The following is a 16483-nucleotide window of genomic DNA, read 5'->3' on the forward strand; positions in this document are numbered from 1 at the left end:
GTGTGGAATTGTGGGGATCCACCTTTAAAACCACCTTAAATTCAATAATAAAACTTCAAAAACGAGCCATACGTATCATCAATAAGGCCGATTACTATACGATCACACAGAGACACTTTTTCTAAATTATCATGTTATTAAATTTTATGATTTGTTTTATTATAAAATCATGCAAATGATATTCCGAGCAAAATCAAAAATGGTCCCTGACTCAATACAGAGGTTTTTTTCAATTCAGGAGACTCCGTATAATCTTAGAGGTGTCTGCAATTTGACTGTACAAAAAGCTAAAAAAGGTCTGAAAAGGAGACGTGTCTCCATTACTGGAGTTACATTCTGGAATGATGCCAACATACATTTAAAAACATGTCATTCTCTTTTGGTTTTTAAGAAAATGGTTTGTAAAGCTATTTTTGAAGCTTATGAGTGCAATTGACTATCTGTTAATGTTTCTTTGCTTTTTCTGTTGTTTCTTTGCTTTTCTATTCTCTTTTTGGTTTTCTGGAGGTCGGTAGCCACAAAAAGAAAGTTGGTAATATAGGATAGGCTTTTATAAGCAGTTTGCTTCAGCCTATGCCTTTTCAGTCATTGTTAAACACATGATTATTGGTTTTGTGTGAAATGTTAATGCTGTACACAATGTTTTTGTGTTGTGTTGTCATGACTGAATAAACTTTATTCATTCATTCATTCATTCATTCATTCATTCATTCATTCATTCATTCATTTGTACCTGGAATGAGTGTGGTGTTGACGTGGACCGGTTCCTGAGGAAACTAGGCGTCTCTGGCGGGTCCAGCAGACTCTCCACCGACGCAGCTTTTCCCTGAGATGGACCTGGACCCCGACTCAGTCTGCATGGACTCTGCTTGCTCGGGTACTGGCCCGAGCAAGACTGTGCTGAGAAGAACTGAGCATACCTGTTTGGTGAAGATTAAAACAGCAATTTATTATACATAGACAGTGAAAGAAACAGCAACGTTTTCTCAGAGCCTCAATCCTCCTCCGTACCCAGTACTGGAGTTGAGGGGGGAATAGGGGGGATGAGGGGGGATGGCATCCCCCCTGAAATAAAAACAGTCAAAATCATCCCCCCTGTAAAACTGCCATCCCCCCTTTCCATCCCTTATGTCATTTCATCAATGAATGTGGTTTTACTGCTATTTCAACATTTAGAGTCATCACCAGAAAAATAACACCAGAAAAATAACTTATTTGACAATTTTCACCTGTTTCAAGTAAATTTTCACTTGAAATAAGTAGGAAAATCTGCCAGTGGGACAAGATTTATCTTCTTATTACAAGCAAAAAAATCTTGTTCCATTGGCAGATTTTTCTACTTATTTCAAGTGAAAATCTACTTGAAACAGGTGAAAATTGTTGTTTTTTTCCAGTGATGAGTCTTGTTTTAAGTGTAATGAGATTTTTTTTACTAAAATGAGACATTTTAACTAGAAATAAGACAAATATTCTTGTTAAGATTGTGAGTTTTTGCAGTGATCCATGTTACTTATCCTGTGAAGGACAGAGTCATATTGATAAGTTCAGAAAAGTGTTTTTTATTGTTGTGTTTTGATGTATTTGATGTAAGCCCAGTGGATATTTAAAGCTTACAGAAGGCTGCATTTAACTGCTGCTATGTCATTCCTGCAGTATTTCTGCAGGTGTCTTGTCACTGCTATTATTTGTAATATATTATATTATTTGTAATCAGCACAAATTATCTGTCCCCATATGATAAAATCCACCATCCCCCCTGATTATTTTTACAACTGGAGTACTGGTCATACCTGATGGAGCTGCTGGAGGAGTCCAGGATGCGTCCGGCGGAGTGGGGTCTGTGGAGCTTCTTCTTGCTGTTTCTACTGTCATGGTTCCCTGATAGCGGGCGGGGCCCCCAGTCGAAGGGCTTCTCCCCCAGAGAGTGCCTCTGCCTGGGTGGAGGGGGCAGCTGGGGCGTGGGCTGCTGGGGCTCTGCCGCTTTCTGGCCCGTTTTGCGCTCCATGTACTCCACCAGAGCTTTGTGCTGAAGATGCTTCAGGTTTGTCTTGATGGTGCAGGAGGCGGACAGGGCCCGGCCTCTGGTCTCAAACATCCTCCTCCGCGCTGCCACCAGCCCCTGCTCCCCCTGCTCTACGACGTGCTCTCCTCCATCAAACGCGGCTGCGAACGGACTCTCGCTTTCGCTCCCGAAGGAGCGGCAGGTGGAGTGACTGGGCGCTCCCAGCTGGTGGAGTTTCTCCGGTTCGGAGTAGCACATCTTCTTCTGCTCCAGGGTGAGCCTCTTCCTGCCACCGATACGGCCCACCTGAGGCTGCGCCACATTTACTGGCTTCCCACTTTCCCTTTCAGTCTCTCTATCCACCTCCATGTGATTCTCTTCTAATTTTATGCTCCCTTTCTCCGTTTCCTCGGAGGTGAGGGAAAGAGCCAGCGTTTCAGTGGAAGTCTCGGAGTCCTGTGACGAGGAGAAGGAGTGAATCATTGGCGGCCTCGGGTCTGGTTTCTGTCTCCCGCGGTGAGGCAGAGACAGCTGCAGGTCCCTCCTCTTGAACGACGTCTCCCTCAACACTTTACACTGGGCATCCTTCAGTTTCTCTTTGTAGTACTTCTTATAGGAATCATCTAGAGTGTTACAGGCAGAGGAGGCCACCTCCTCCGTATTGCTCTTGTTGTCGTCACTTGCAGGTCTTTCCTTGTCATTTACTGCTACATCTACTTGACCGGTTTTCTTTAACTCTCCTTCCTTGTCTTTTTTACTGAAGCCCGGATCATTCTTGGGTTGCATGGCTGTCCAGTTGGCTCCGGTGAGGTGGTACAGAAGCGGGGTGGTTTCTTTGTTTATCCTCTCACTGGCAACGTCCCCCAAGGGCTGGCGCTTTCCTCTTTTAGCGTGTTCCTCCCGCTTATTGTGGTTGGGTTGTTCATTGCTGATAAGAGAGGACACCTCCTTCTTATTAGTGGCTGAATACGGTGGCGACTTCCTGTCGGGTCCACAGTAGAATATGGGGTTGCTGGCAGTGTGGCGGCCGATCTCGGGGCTCTCCATCACGTCCGTGTTGAAGGTTTGAGCAGACGGGAGTGAGATGGGAAGTGGCCGGTGATTCTCCTGGTCCTGGCTCTTGGATATCAGATCCTTTCCATTGGACGCAGAAGTTAAAGTGTCTCTGTCTACTGAAATTGTGCCGCTGGAGGAGCGGGAACTCTCTTGGAGAGGTTTGAACAAATTGTCCATTGTGCTGTGGCATCTCTCTTTGTCTCTTACGGACGAGACCTCACTTCCAGCCTCAGAGCCACTAACAGATGAGGACTGTGTCCTAAAACCACACTCAGACAGCTTACACACTCCTGTGACAAAGTAGAACTGGCCCTTTTGCTGAATGCTGCCGCTGATCAGACCCTGATTGGTCCAGGGGCTCGCGGCTCTGGCCGGCTCTGGATCCAGCAGGTCGTGGGCCGAGTGTGACCTTTTGCGCTGATTTTCAAAAAGGCTACCGCTGCCGGGTTTGTTGTGATGGTCTCCGTTGCATTTTATTATCGACGACTTTTTGCTCGTCGAGTGCTCGGACTTGCTTTTGCCCCGGGGAGGTGATTGTGACTTGTGCTGCTCGGAGCCAGCGTTCTTATCCGTGATGAACAGGTACTCCGGGTTCCCCCGGGCCTCATCGTGAGGCTGGAGGTGGGGTCGGTAGCTCGGTGGGTGCTGGCCTTGCGGCTGCTGCTGAGGCCCTTTCCATACCGAGTACACCGGTTCAGAAATGAAGCTGGCGCTGCTCACGTCCGGGTTGGCCGTCTCCGGTTTGGGGGAAATGAGGCCACGTGGGTGCAGGTGATTGTGAGGTCTGGGCTGCTTTTGCTGGGATTTAAACGCAGTACCGTGATGGTGAACCCTGCTGTTCTCCAAGTTTTTAGTCGCTATGAAACTATCAAGGCGCGCTGGGATGGGAGGGGGGTGGAGAGGAGGATGGGCATTCTGGGACGCAGCCCCAAAATACCTCTCTTGTTTAGAGAGTGCTTTGTTGTTGGTGTGGAAACTGTTGTTGCCGTTGTGGCTGTGGTGGTTGACGTTAGTGCTGTTGCGATACTGCTGTGAAATGGCTTCAACAGAACGATAGAGCTGGTCCATGGTCTTGGGGTCGGACTGCAGCACCTGGGACGGATGGTAAATGGACTTCATGTACTTGAGATCAGCATAGTGACTGAAGGAGCTGGACTGGAGGTCGTCGGGGAAGAACGGAGAGGGGTAATCCGGGGCCGTGGAGCCGCCAGAGAAGGAGCTGTAGGCCGAGTCTCCCTTGCCGTGTTGGTGGTGGGCCAGTTGGTCGATGATGCTGCTGTGGGACTTGGCGGGGGAGAGCCGGTTGACGGGCAGGCTCAGAGGATGCAGGTCTACGTTGCTCATTCTCTCAAAGTGGAAGCTGTAGGAATCCATGAAGGACTGGGGCGACTGGCAGGAAGGGAAGGGCAGGGTTTGGAAAGACGGTACACGTGTGTGTGCGCTGCTGCATGTGTGCTCCTTGTGGATGAAACTGTGGAAATTACCACCAATGCACATGTGCCAGGTTGTTGGTTACACTTGCAGCTTTTTTAGGTCATTTCTCTGCCGTCCTTAAAGCCTCTTGAGACAGTCTGCTCCTGGGGGAGAAACACAAGCACAGCACACACCGGTTATCAGCCGGAAATCTTAACTCCATCCTAAGCTTCCTCACTCACCTAGGGCAAATGACGCTTCAAAAGAGGAATGACTTGATAACATTTGCTTTTTAATTTTGCAACTGACTCAAAAATAAACGACAACAAAAAAAAACAGTGGCCTTCAAACGCAAACACAAATGTGTAAATTACAGGACTGTCTCAGAAAATTAGAATATTGTGATTTTCTGTAATGCAATTACAAAAACAAAAATGTCCTACATTCTGGATTCATTACAAATCAACTGAAATATTGCAAGCCTTTTATTATTTTAATATTGCTGATCATGGTTTACAGCTTAAGAAAACTCAAATATCCTATCTCAAAAAATTAGAATATTCTGGGAATCTTAATCTTAAACTGTAAACCATGATCAGCAATATTAAAATAATAAAAGGCTTGTAATATTTCAGTTGATTTGTAATGAATCCAGAATGTATGACATTTTGGTTTTTTGAATTGCATTACAGAAAATAAAGAACTTTATCACAATATTCTAATTTTCTGAGACAGTCCTGTATATTTTCAGCTTGGCATGGACTCCAGTTGAATGGTAATTCAATTCAAAATACTTTATTAATCCCCAAAGTTCAATTGATTATTCCCTGCCGTTTCCATTGATGCACCACCTAACCTGCATGCATGGTAGAAAACTGTTTAGGAAGAGAAGTTACTGTTTTGTGAAAGGCTGTTGTGCAACTTTTAGGTCAGATTCCTTAACTGTGAAATTTAACTTCACTTGTTACATGTTGTCAAGACAACTTATAAACACCTGAATGAATAATGGTTCTTCTTTATAGCTGAAGGTTAAAAATATGTGTATCTGGCTTAGATCCTGATAAAAAAAAAAATGTGTTTTTGTTTTTTTAAGCTGATGCATGCCATAAGAGTGTTTAAAAATGCTAATTTAATAGAAAACCATTACGCAGCATTAGGTTTTGTGCTTTTTTTGTGTGCGCTGTGTCACATGGTTTATGCCAGATTGGCTTTTTAGGTCAGAGCTGTGAACCACCTGTCGGAGAGGTCGGTAGGCTGTTTTGCATCAGTAAGGCTCTAATTAATGACCTTGAGGATGGTGCTGGTGCACACTGAAGCAAGCACAAGAAAAATCTCAGGAATTCCATTTTGAAATATCAGGAGATTAGTCATGTGACAGATACACAATAAATTGAAAGGGTGGGATGTAAAAACCCGTCTGTTTCTGCTATTATTTGTGAGAAGCAACTGCATTTGCACTTTTTATTTCTAGATAGATAGATAGATGGATAATTCATTGATCCAGAAGGAAATTTAGGGCATCCTAAAGCCAAATTACTTCCTAAAATTACTTTTATAAGTGTACTTTCACTCCTCACGGCACATAGAATTCAAAACGCACGCTGTCTTTCAATGTTAATCGAACTTATTTCAGGGTGAAATGTACTCAAATATCCATAAATCATTTCCATATACTACAAAGAGTTTTCCCATCACACGGCAACATTAGCCACGTAGCAGCTCTGCAGTTAATCTATATAACTGTGACATGTACACGATATATTGTACTAGAAACTTTTAGACACAGTTCTGCTTTGAGTTGTGTCATATGTAACAACTGTTTGGAAATGAGTCATTTGAGTTGTTGGCTGGTCAACGAGGATTTTGGAACTCAGTGTGCTGCAGCACAATGATACGTCTTATTCATTTAGACCGGCGCTCGTTTTAATATTCAGAAGCCAATTATTCTGAATCCCATTTTAACTGTCCATGGCATTTTTCATCATCACCTTAAACAAGGAATTTGATAACTTAAGTTCTCAAATTCCTACATGTGGAAAACTTTTTTCATTATTTCATTTCATTTTCATTATCGGCTATTATTAAAACTCAAACCAGTCTTGCTATCTAACGAGCCAGAGCAAGTTAATGATGGGTTTAAGACACTAATGACAGGACTCTCCCATGACCTGCATACCTTCACTTTCTCATCATACTTGAAGCTTCATACTTGACAGACACAAAGATAATTGTTGCACGTATAATAAGGAGGAGCTAACCAGTTTAAAAATACACAAATTAAATTGAATTGCACAACTGCTTTATGGAAATTTCCATTATGACATGATGGGAGCTGCAAGAAATACAGCTGACAGCAAAATACAGCTGATTAGATCCTTGTTGCAATGCATGAAAAATAAGTGTGACAACCGAAAGCTCCTTTCAAACGTATTCTAACAAGTGACATATCCACCAGAGCTGCTACATTTGTTAGCTATTGCTTATGCACAAACACCCACTTCCCGAGAAGCTTTCAATCTACAGCATACAGAGTAATTCTGTGTGTTTATGAAGGGCTTTTCTTATTAGTTGTGATCCTGTGTGCAGTTTCCAGGCCTCCGCTCCTCTCTGAGAACAGAGGGGCTCCCGAACAGGGGGGCGCTCAAGTGGAAGTGATGGAGGGGACAAGCAGTGACAAAATGTACAGAGAGGAGCCAAGCGGGGAGGGAGGGCGAGGCATAGGGTGACCGGCCCAGACAAATACTCTCACACGCAAACCACAACAACCAGAGACAAGACGAGTGAACAATGACAGCAGGAAAGTTCAGCACAAGTAAGAAAACAGGATCAACAGCGAATTGGGAACGACTCGGCGATCAACTACTCGCCGTCTAGACTTCAAGTTTGCTCTATTATTTAGAAAAAAAAGAACCACTCACCCAAACTTTGAATTTAAGTCAATTATTTTTCTGTTATCCATCTGGGAAAGAAATAGGTCTTTTACCATCAATCTAAAATATGGATTAGCCAAATGTTTTATGTCCTTGTTTCTCATTTAGAGCTTTTTTTTTCTTCTTCTTTAAGAGTGACCAGAGCAAGTAACCAGGAGAGGCAGATATAAGAGAGAAGACTTCTAGTGGGTCCCTTCTCCCCCCACTGAGACCCGAGGGTTCCTATTGGGAGCCAGTGATTGGCCGGCGGATGACGTCCGGCTCTCTCATGCACAATGAGAGCAGCGGAGGGAATATTTCACCGCAGCAGATAGCTGCTAGTGCTGCCGGCTGCCCGAACAACGGAGAGAGAGGGGAGAGGAGAGAAAAAAAAAGAAAAAAGAGGCCTCGCATTCCTGGCTGGCTTCAAAGACGGAGCAGAGCCGGGGCGCCATTCATTCCCAAGGCCCCGAGCCCGGCACATGGACACTGGCCAAGCCAGGAGGGAGGACGGGGGGCGACGTGGTGGGTGGAAGAAGCGGGTGTATGGGTGACCCCAAAGAAAACAACAGAATAAAGTCATAAGACAAGCTAGCCCTCACAATCACTCTCAATTTGATTTTTTTCCCCTCTCCCTTAGTTTCCCTTTATTCCTTAAAATTCTTGTTAACGTCATAATTATAAAAACAACATATTATCAACCAACTGCAGAACTATTACTTATTATTACACTGAATAAAACTGAAACAAGCTTGTGAACATTGACTTTAACATACTGTACCACTTTATTTATTTATTTTATTTTAGTTTTCTGTCCTTATCTGGTTTGTGTTTTTGGTTCTTGTCTTTGCATTGTCTTTTTTTTGTTCATTCTGTTTAGCATGTTTTGTATTTTAATGGTTTTGTACTGTTTTAACTCTGCTTTCGCATTTTAAGTAAAGGCCTAACCAGGGACAGGAGTTGCAAATTAGCTCTGGCTAGAAACCTGTATGTATGACATTTGTTTTGTATTTTTTATGAAATAATGTTTGATACATTTGTCCCTGTTCAATAAACGTAATAATAATTAAAAAAAATATATAATAATAATAATAATAATAATAATAATAATAATAATAATAATAATAATAATAATAATAATAATAATACAAAATTACTTTGATTTATCTGAGAAGTCTGTGTATATTTCATGAAACCATCTCTGAATATACTGATTTTGTTAGATTTTTGCTATTAAAAAATGATACTTAAATGAAGACCAATAATTTATCTGGCATTAATTAGATCACAAAGGTGTTACACATATTTGAACATGCTGAAAATAGCCCATTAAAGCCAGTAAATGAGCCAGCGTGGCATCACCTTCAACCTGGACACTTGTCCTGGATGACAGCGTCAGCACCGTCCCGGGGGATTGTTGGGGGATTGTTGGGGGGCAGACAAAGAGCCTTTTTGCCTCCACTATTGTTTTCTCTTGAGGTTGGCAGTGTTTAGTGCTCAGCTATGCAGAGTTGTTCTTACTGTTAGCTCAGTGTCAGTACGAGAGAAAAGAACTGCAGCCTTCCTTTTGTGACGGCTGTGACTAACTCCACCTGTTTCTTTTCTTTCTTTCTTTTGGTGATGGTTAAATATAATTGGAAAAGAGAAGAAAAAACAGCATCTTTAAGATACAATGGTTAGGTGTGCAGAAGGGGATTCTTATGACCGTGCTCTGCCTGGCAACTGGGCTACATCATTGTGTAATGGGAAAAGATTAAGCCTTAATAAGCCAAAGACTTTAGACACTATGAGCTCAAATAATACTTAACGTGACCCAGTAAAGTGTCAGGCTAGGACACGTTTTCAGAAAGCAAACGGGATTTATAAAACCAACCAATGAGAGTGGCAGAGCACGGGTCAGGCTGATCTCAAGAGGAAGGAATAACTGATAGGAGGGGGATGTTAAATTCTTTCTGATTGTGTTTTTTTCTGTTCTCCTCGGTAATTATGTGTTCCAGCTTGACCTTTAACATGCAGCCATTAGGCTGGACCACCAGACCTCTGAGAAGCAAAGATGGCCCTGATGGCCCTGCTAAACCTACAGATATGGATCAAAACTCTGGAGCTGAGACTGTTTGAACTGAGGATTTTCACCTGTTTTGTCTATATTGTACTTATAACAAACAGAGTGATCTAACACTGACTTTAAATTCTACTGCTCATCACAGTGTATATGGGTCAATGACGTGACATCTATATTTTCCGAAAAACTGATTTTTTTTCAATTCAAAAAAGGTTTAAATGGATAAAAAAATACCAGATATATGAACTACCTGTCCCACATATGGACTCACTTGAGTTTTACAAAAAATACTAGTTATTTGGGATTTTGTTGTTGTTTTAAGCATCAAAATGTCATGTGGTGCGACCGTCCGACCAGGACTCTTGTTTTGAAAACTTTTTTGAAATCACTCTAAATGTAATTAAATCAATCTTCTGCCCTATCTGGCATGATTTCTGAAGCATCTTGTAGTGTGTAAGATTGCAACACATTTGTATTTATATTTCCATCATAATATACAAACAAAGTTTGACTGATGTCCATTTTATGAAATATCATGTGACGTGACCATTAAAATAACCATTTTTGTATAATACTGAAAAAACTTGTAAAAAAAAAAAAAAAAAGATGTCAAGATGTTAAGGAAATTAATTTATTTTAATATGAATAATTAATTTAAAAGTTTTATATGAATTTATGTGTACACAACATTCCTAATGTTTGAACTACTGCAATAGATATTCTTTTTTTTATTATTTTAAAATTGACCTGTTGAAAATCCTTATTCGTCATTGACCCATAAAGAGTCAAACAAGGAGGTGGAAAAATAACCTGAAAAATGACTAAAGCTGTACACCATTAAAGTGCTGCTCACTATTTCCACAGTGTTCTCAAATATATAAACTCAGTACAGAGCGGGTTCCTTTTCCAGCACAGAGCAGTCACTCTGTCTCTGGCTGGGAAAATGTCAACCACAGCAAACAGACGTGACAGAGATTTAACTTAAGAAAAAGCAGACCGGACACAAAACAGAGCTTTGAATTGACACACAACAACAAAAAAAGTGAACAAGCATCATGCCTGCTTACAATACAAGTGATTTAATCTACTTTCTCTGAGGGATTAAAATTGTTCCAAAGACCTTTTGTCCTTCCCCGGACAGCCTTCAGCAGTCTCTGAGCCCCAACAGCTCAGATCAATTGTTTTCACCTCGTGAACCTGTCCGCCTCTGCACGTATGTGTGTGTGATCACAGGAAAGTGTATTCCTGAAGACACCCAATGTCACAGGAACTACTTTACTGGTGTTTTTCAGTCCTACGGACAGGAGGGTGTTTATACGCCCGTCTGCGGTTACATTCTGTCAATACCACGGCATAACAGCGCAAGATACTTTCAAAGACTTCTGAGGTGTGTCATTATGCTAAAAAAAAACAAGGCCAAGCCCACAGAAAGCTGCCGTCTGAATCATAAGAGCTGAGCAGTCAGAGAATAATTTAGCAATGTCATGATAACTGAGTGCTCGTGAGTAGGAAAATCAGTATGATGAGTAAGTAAGGGTCAGGGCTGGGCGATATATCGAGATTTTAATATATATCGATACATTTTCAAATGCGATATGGTACGAGACAATATCGTTTATATCGATATAGCTTATTTTGCGACAAATTGACTGTACATCAACGCTGACCCTCTCGCTGGCAGAAAAGTACTTTTGTGTGCTGAAACCTGACAGTGTTGACAGGTTATTTTCCTGGCACAAAATCTGTAAAATGTACAGTAGTTGACTTGTTGTAATTATTTGAGATTTGCTCAAAGAGATGCAATATCTTTACATGTTTTATTTGAGATTTGAACAAATGTTTTGTTTTTTGCACAACTGTCAACCTCAGTGGAAAAGTCTGCCTGTTACTGTCTACATTGTATTAATTGCACAGTGTATTTTAATTTAATTGTTATGCAGGAAAGGGATATTTGTTTTATTTTATTCAAGAAGCATTTTTATTCTATATATGCAGGCAGTTTATTTTTTATTTCATTTGTTTTATACATTTTGATATAGTGCAGACCTCTGTTAATAAAGGAACCTGTGTGGCATTTGGCACGAGGCTTTGTATTAAAACTTTTTTTAAGGGTTTGCCTCAGAAAAAAATGAAGCTAACAGAGATAGTAACAGAGAAGCTAACAGAGATGCTATGCTTTAATGCTTTGGGGGAAACCCCAATTTTTTTTTTTTTTTTTAAATATTTTTATCCCGGTTTTTTTCCCATTTTTACCACTCCGTGCTCCTACCTACTGACAGTCCTGGGCATTGCCATCCTCTACCAACCCCGGGAGGGCCCTGCACTGAGCTCAGGTCTCCTCCTTAACCTGAGGAGTGAGCAGGCCGCATCTTTTCACCAGACAGGGTGGGGCTTCTCCGGCCGAACGTAGCGCGTGGAAGGATCACGTTATTCCGGCCGGATCCTCCCCACCCCATCTGGCGCCCCGGTTGGCCAGAGGGGGCATCTATGGCCCAGGACTGTGTGCATGTTTTTGTGAGGGTAGCTCACACTAGCTACCCAGGGGAACACGGGGAGAACATACAAACTCCACACAGAAAGATCCTTTCGCCAACCCCACCCATGGTGTGGGCACTGAAGTCATGGGGGAACTAACACGCACTTCAGCACCCACAGCGTCCCCCCGGCGGGAATCGAACCCAGGACCTTCTTGCTGTGAGACCGCTGCACTACCAGCTGCGCCACCGTGCCCGAGGAAACCCCAATTATGTCACAGAAAAAATATCGATATATATCGAGTATCGCCATTCAGCTAGAAGATATAGAGATATGACTTTTGGTCCATATCGCCCAGCCCTAGTAAGGGTTGACGTAAACATATGGCAACATGGTCTCAACTCAAGTACAGTGTTTTACGACATGAAAACACAAAACATCTACAAGAGGTGTTGCACATTTATAGATGCTCAGCATCCCTTCTCACGTTCTGTTTCCCACTGAGCCTAAAAGACAATATTCCTATTATGCTTGATCAAACAGAAACGGAGGAAGCTCCTTTTGAAAAGGTGGAAGTCGTGTGGCGTTGAGCACTGACGGGGCGAAGCGTCTGGCGGGGGGAAAGGGAACAGCACCGACACCTGCAGAGCTGCTCCTCCTGTCTGTTTATGTCAAACACAAATAACCGTCTCTACTCCGTCGGCAGTGTGTGTGTGTGTGTGTAGCATGTAGAGAAACTCTGGCTGTGTGTTGCTGGGCAGTGCTCACATTAGTGTTTAAAATCTCTAGCTGACCAAGACAAGCTGTCACACTCTAATAAGCTCGGCATTCCTGCCCTGATCTGGCCTAAATACTTACTTGACAATATCAACCTTTGGTCTAGTTGAATTTTAAGGTTTTTAACAAAGGTTATTAATGTTGTCTGAATTCATATACATGTTTTGAAGCATGTGTGTATGTGCAATTGGTCTTCTGTTTCTCCAGGGCTGCTTACTGCTAACAGTCCTTCAGATATACATAGTTTATTGTATTATGACACAAATAAACTAAATGCAACAGGTTCAATAAGAGTGTATTAGGAGCAGTTTAAACAGCTGTGGTCAACCATTAACACTAAATTACCGTGTCCCTTGGTCGGACACAAACACAGGCCTCAGCCACTGACAAACTTCTTACTTTCAGCTGACCTCTGCAAAGACAATTACTTTTGTATTAAGGACCCCCAGGGATTTGCAATATGATCTGCCAACGCCGAGTTTAACTGGATACTGCAGGAATTCCTCTGCACTAGCTGCGGGCTACTGAGTCTTATTTGTATGTAAGTGTGTTTATATATATATGGTCGTATGGCTTTAGTCTAACATTTGAACCTGCAAATTCATCATTTCTGCAGGATATCTTTTTTAATCTTTGGTATGTACATTAAAAGCCAAGAACATGCTGACCTGGGTGAACTGATTATGAAAACAGTGAACCGTGGAAGCAACTGGAGTATTGGAAACTGTGCAGCAAAGTAATGATTTCAAATTGCGTCTCACATACTTTTATTAAGCAGAAAACAATTTGTAGGTATGTATGAGTATATGCGCGTATGTATGGGTATATATATATATATATATATACACGTGTGTGGTGTGATTATGTGTGTAAGTAGATATACATAGATATAGAGCAGATCCAGTATAGTGTAAATAAGTAAATTTATATAAATATTAATAATAATAATACTGTTATTTAGCAGTGTGAGTACAGTGTGTGAATATTTATAAATACAGGTTAAATTATCAGTGAATGGGGGTAGGACTAAATAAGTTTACACTTCTTCCTACTCCTTTTTTGGCACATGTAAATCAAGATAGCAAGTTTTAAAGGATGAAATTCTTTGTTTTGTTGTGTTGTTTTCTTAAACTTCTCATGTAGTGTTGTTTCTTTTCTTTTTTACATGTACAAAAATAAAATAAATCAAATCAAAAAATCTCTTGGAGGAAGTTGAAGTTTTTCATCAGATGCAAGGTGGTTTATGATTAAAGAGGTTCATGGGATATAACTCACACCTCCACCAAGCAAGAGATAACGTTATTCAGATACTGACAACAAGTGGCAGCAAACAGGGCTGTAAAGTAGGATGTTTGGGATTTTACAGTACGGCATGGTGACGGTATACAGTATACCGTAGTATTTCAAGGTGACAGTATTTTATTTATTTTTTAAACATTTTTTTGGGTCCTTTGTTCAAGTGTCAGACAGGAAGGGGCTAGAGAGAGAGAGTGGGGATGACATGCAGCAAAGGTGCGTAGGCCGGGATTCAAACCTGCAACGGCAGCACGGTATTTTGTGTTTTTTAAAGATTTTTTTTGGTACTAGGGGCCATGAAAGGACCAACAAAACAATCAAATGATCACATTAATGTACATGCTTTATGTAAAGTAATACAACTTAGATTTGATTTATCCTTAAGTGTCAGCTTAATGTAACCATTTATATTCAGTCACTAAAGTCTCTCTCTCTTTCTCATATGTGTTTGTATATATATATATATATATATATATCACACAGAAAAACACTTATATGTGATAGTAGAGGCCTTATGTGAAGATGTATATAGTATGATTATCATACTGCCTCTATTATGCATCCATCTATTATAGTACATCTTTCGCTCTCCTTTCTTCCATCTTTTTTTTCTTTCTTTAGTCAAATTTGGGTTGCGCTCTGGCATGACGTCACTGCCATGTGCCAAACAAACAACTAAAACAAGTGAACAAGGCTTTGCAAAGCGACGTAGTGATAAATATAATACATTATAGACCGGCTACCAGGGAATTTATAATGAATCATCTTACCTGCTTAAACTTGTGCATTTTCTTTTTTATGTGGAGTTGCTCCTGCAGCACAGCATAATATTTAAATAATTAATTAATTACCGTCGCTGTGAGCTTGGACATCTCACGGTGTCACCACCGTGGCTTTACACCAGCGCACTTTACCGCAATATGTTAAAGCGTTTCCCCCCTAGTGTCAGGAATCTGAGGACAAACACTGCAAGAAAAACAAAACACTCACAATAACAAATGAGCCACGTCCTGTTTAAAGGTGGGAGACATCTCAATGACTCCATCATTACAGGAAAAGTTTATTCTTCAGGAGAAAAAAAAAGAACTCCATTGTCTTTGAGACCGGTGTAGCTCGTTTGGTTTAGTTTCATCCATCAATTGTCTCTGAAAAGGCATTTTTTTCAGCAGACTAAACCGATTACTTTTCCCCTGAGCCACGTTTGTCACTTCACTCAACAAGTGATTAGTCCCGTGTTATGTCAGGAGGAGCGTCTGTCGTTAAAACAAATCAATATGCGGAAACAATGATAATCTGTGGTGACAACTACAGGGGGGAAGTTATAAAATAATAAAAAAGAAAGATATTGAAATTATTGTTTAATCAATACAATTTCAGAACATAGAGATATTTTTTAAGTGTCTGAAACACTGGTGCAAACTACAAAATTAATATTTTAGAGACTGGAAACACTGAATATCTGGTGTTTAACTTTACTTTCTAAACTGCTGTTATTGCAATAAAATGTATGATAATAGATTTAATTGAATAGTAAATAAAATAAAATAATGTCTAAAAAATAAGTTATTTCTATTATAACTTAACTGATGAAATAGGATTTCTTTTATTTGAATTGTCAAACCAGAATCCCACACTAATAACTAACTCACAGCTGGATTTCTATTGCAGGAATCTCTTCCAGGAGCTGTGACCACAAGTGTCTTTTCCTCGACCCACGTGAGCCATAACAAGGAAAGGAGACTTTACTTGTTGGGAGGACGGCTGCCTACTTCTGTCTTTACAGGAACGATGAAAATATTAAACAAGTAAACAGAACAGCATTTATATAGTTCATGTCATTTCAGTAAAGAGGCAATTAAATACAGAATGTCATGCCAAAAAGAATTAAATCAGGGGAAAACTGTCCCACTGCAGACAGACAAAGCAGAGGGCACAGAGAAACATCTGCACCATTGGTACTGTTCTCCTCACAGATTGTACCCATGATGGTAAAACTCAAGGCAAAAGCTCCTAACGGGCTCATCTATTCTGTTACAGAGTGGCACGTCACCATCTTTTACCACAGGTGTGACCTGGTTGCTTGGACGGAATTCATTTTAATCCCAACCTTCAGGGAATTGTGGAAAATAAATTTGTGAGCATTAGGCCAATGAGCATTATATAAATGATACTACAAAACGTCATCCTCATGAACTGATTTGAACCCTTGAATTAAGTTTCACACAATCAGCTATTATTACCTATCGCAGTAATAAAAACTTTCCATCTGCCTGTCCAACACTTCTTTCTATGCACTTCAACTCAGATTGTGAGCCTTGAGTCGTGCTTCCTTTACACAATTCTCCTTGATAAAGAATAAAACAGATACGTCAGACAATATCAGACAATTTCAACATCAAACACTATAAAAGACCATTAAATAAAACCATGTACTATCTACACTGGGCAAACAGGCACATAGACAGTATCAGCAGGCCAGACACCTGACGTTTA

At 40.9% G+C, this 16483-nt stretch overlaps 1 protein-coding gene across 3 annotated transcripts in view; it reads right to left on the bottom strand.

Annotated features, from left to right (window-relative positions):
• shroom1 (shroom family member 1) overlaps positions 1 to 16483 on the bottom strand; it is a 44117-nt gene that overhangs the window by 15130 nt on the left and 12504 nt on the right. For 2 of the 3 annotated variants that reach the window (XM_061739440.1, XM_061739437.1), the window contains exons 2-3: positions 1791 to 4635; positions 734 to 920 (exon numbers count right to left, since the gene is read on the bottom strand). In XM_061739440.1, the coding sequence (XP_061595424.1) occupies positions 734 to 920; positions 1791 to 4555 (2952 nt within the window). In that variant the 5' untranslated portion in view covers positions 4556 to 4635. Of the gene's footprint in view, positions 1 to 733; positions 921 to 1790; positions 4636 to 7389; positions 7617 to 16483 lie in introns of those variants that run through there. The other variant, XM_061739439.1, reaches the window with a different exon arrangement.

The sequence above is a fragment of the Cololabis saira genome, chromosome 14, assembly GCF_033807715.1.
Source record: "Cololabis saira isolate AMF1-May2022 chromosome 14, fColSai1.1, whole genome shotgun sequence".
NCBI classification, from domain to species: domain Eukaryota; kingdom Metazoa; phylum Chordata; class Actinopteri; order Beloniformes; family Belonidae; genus Cololabis; species Cololabis saira.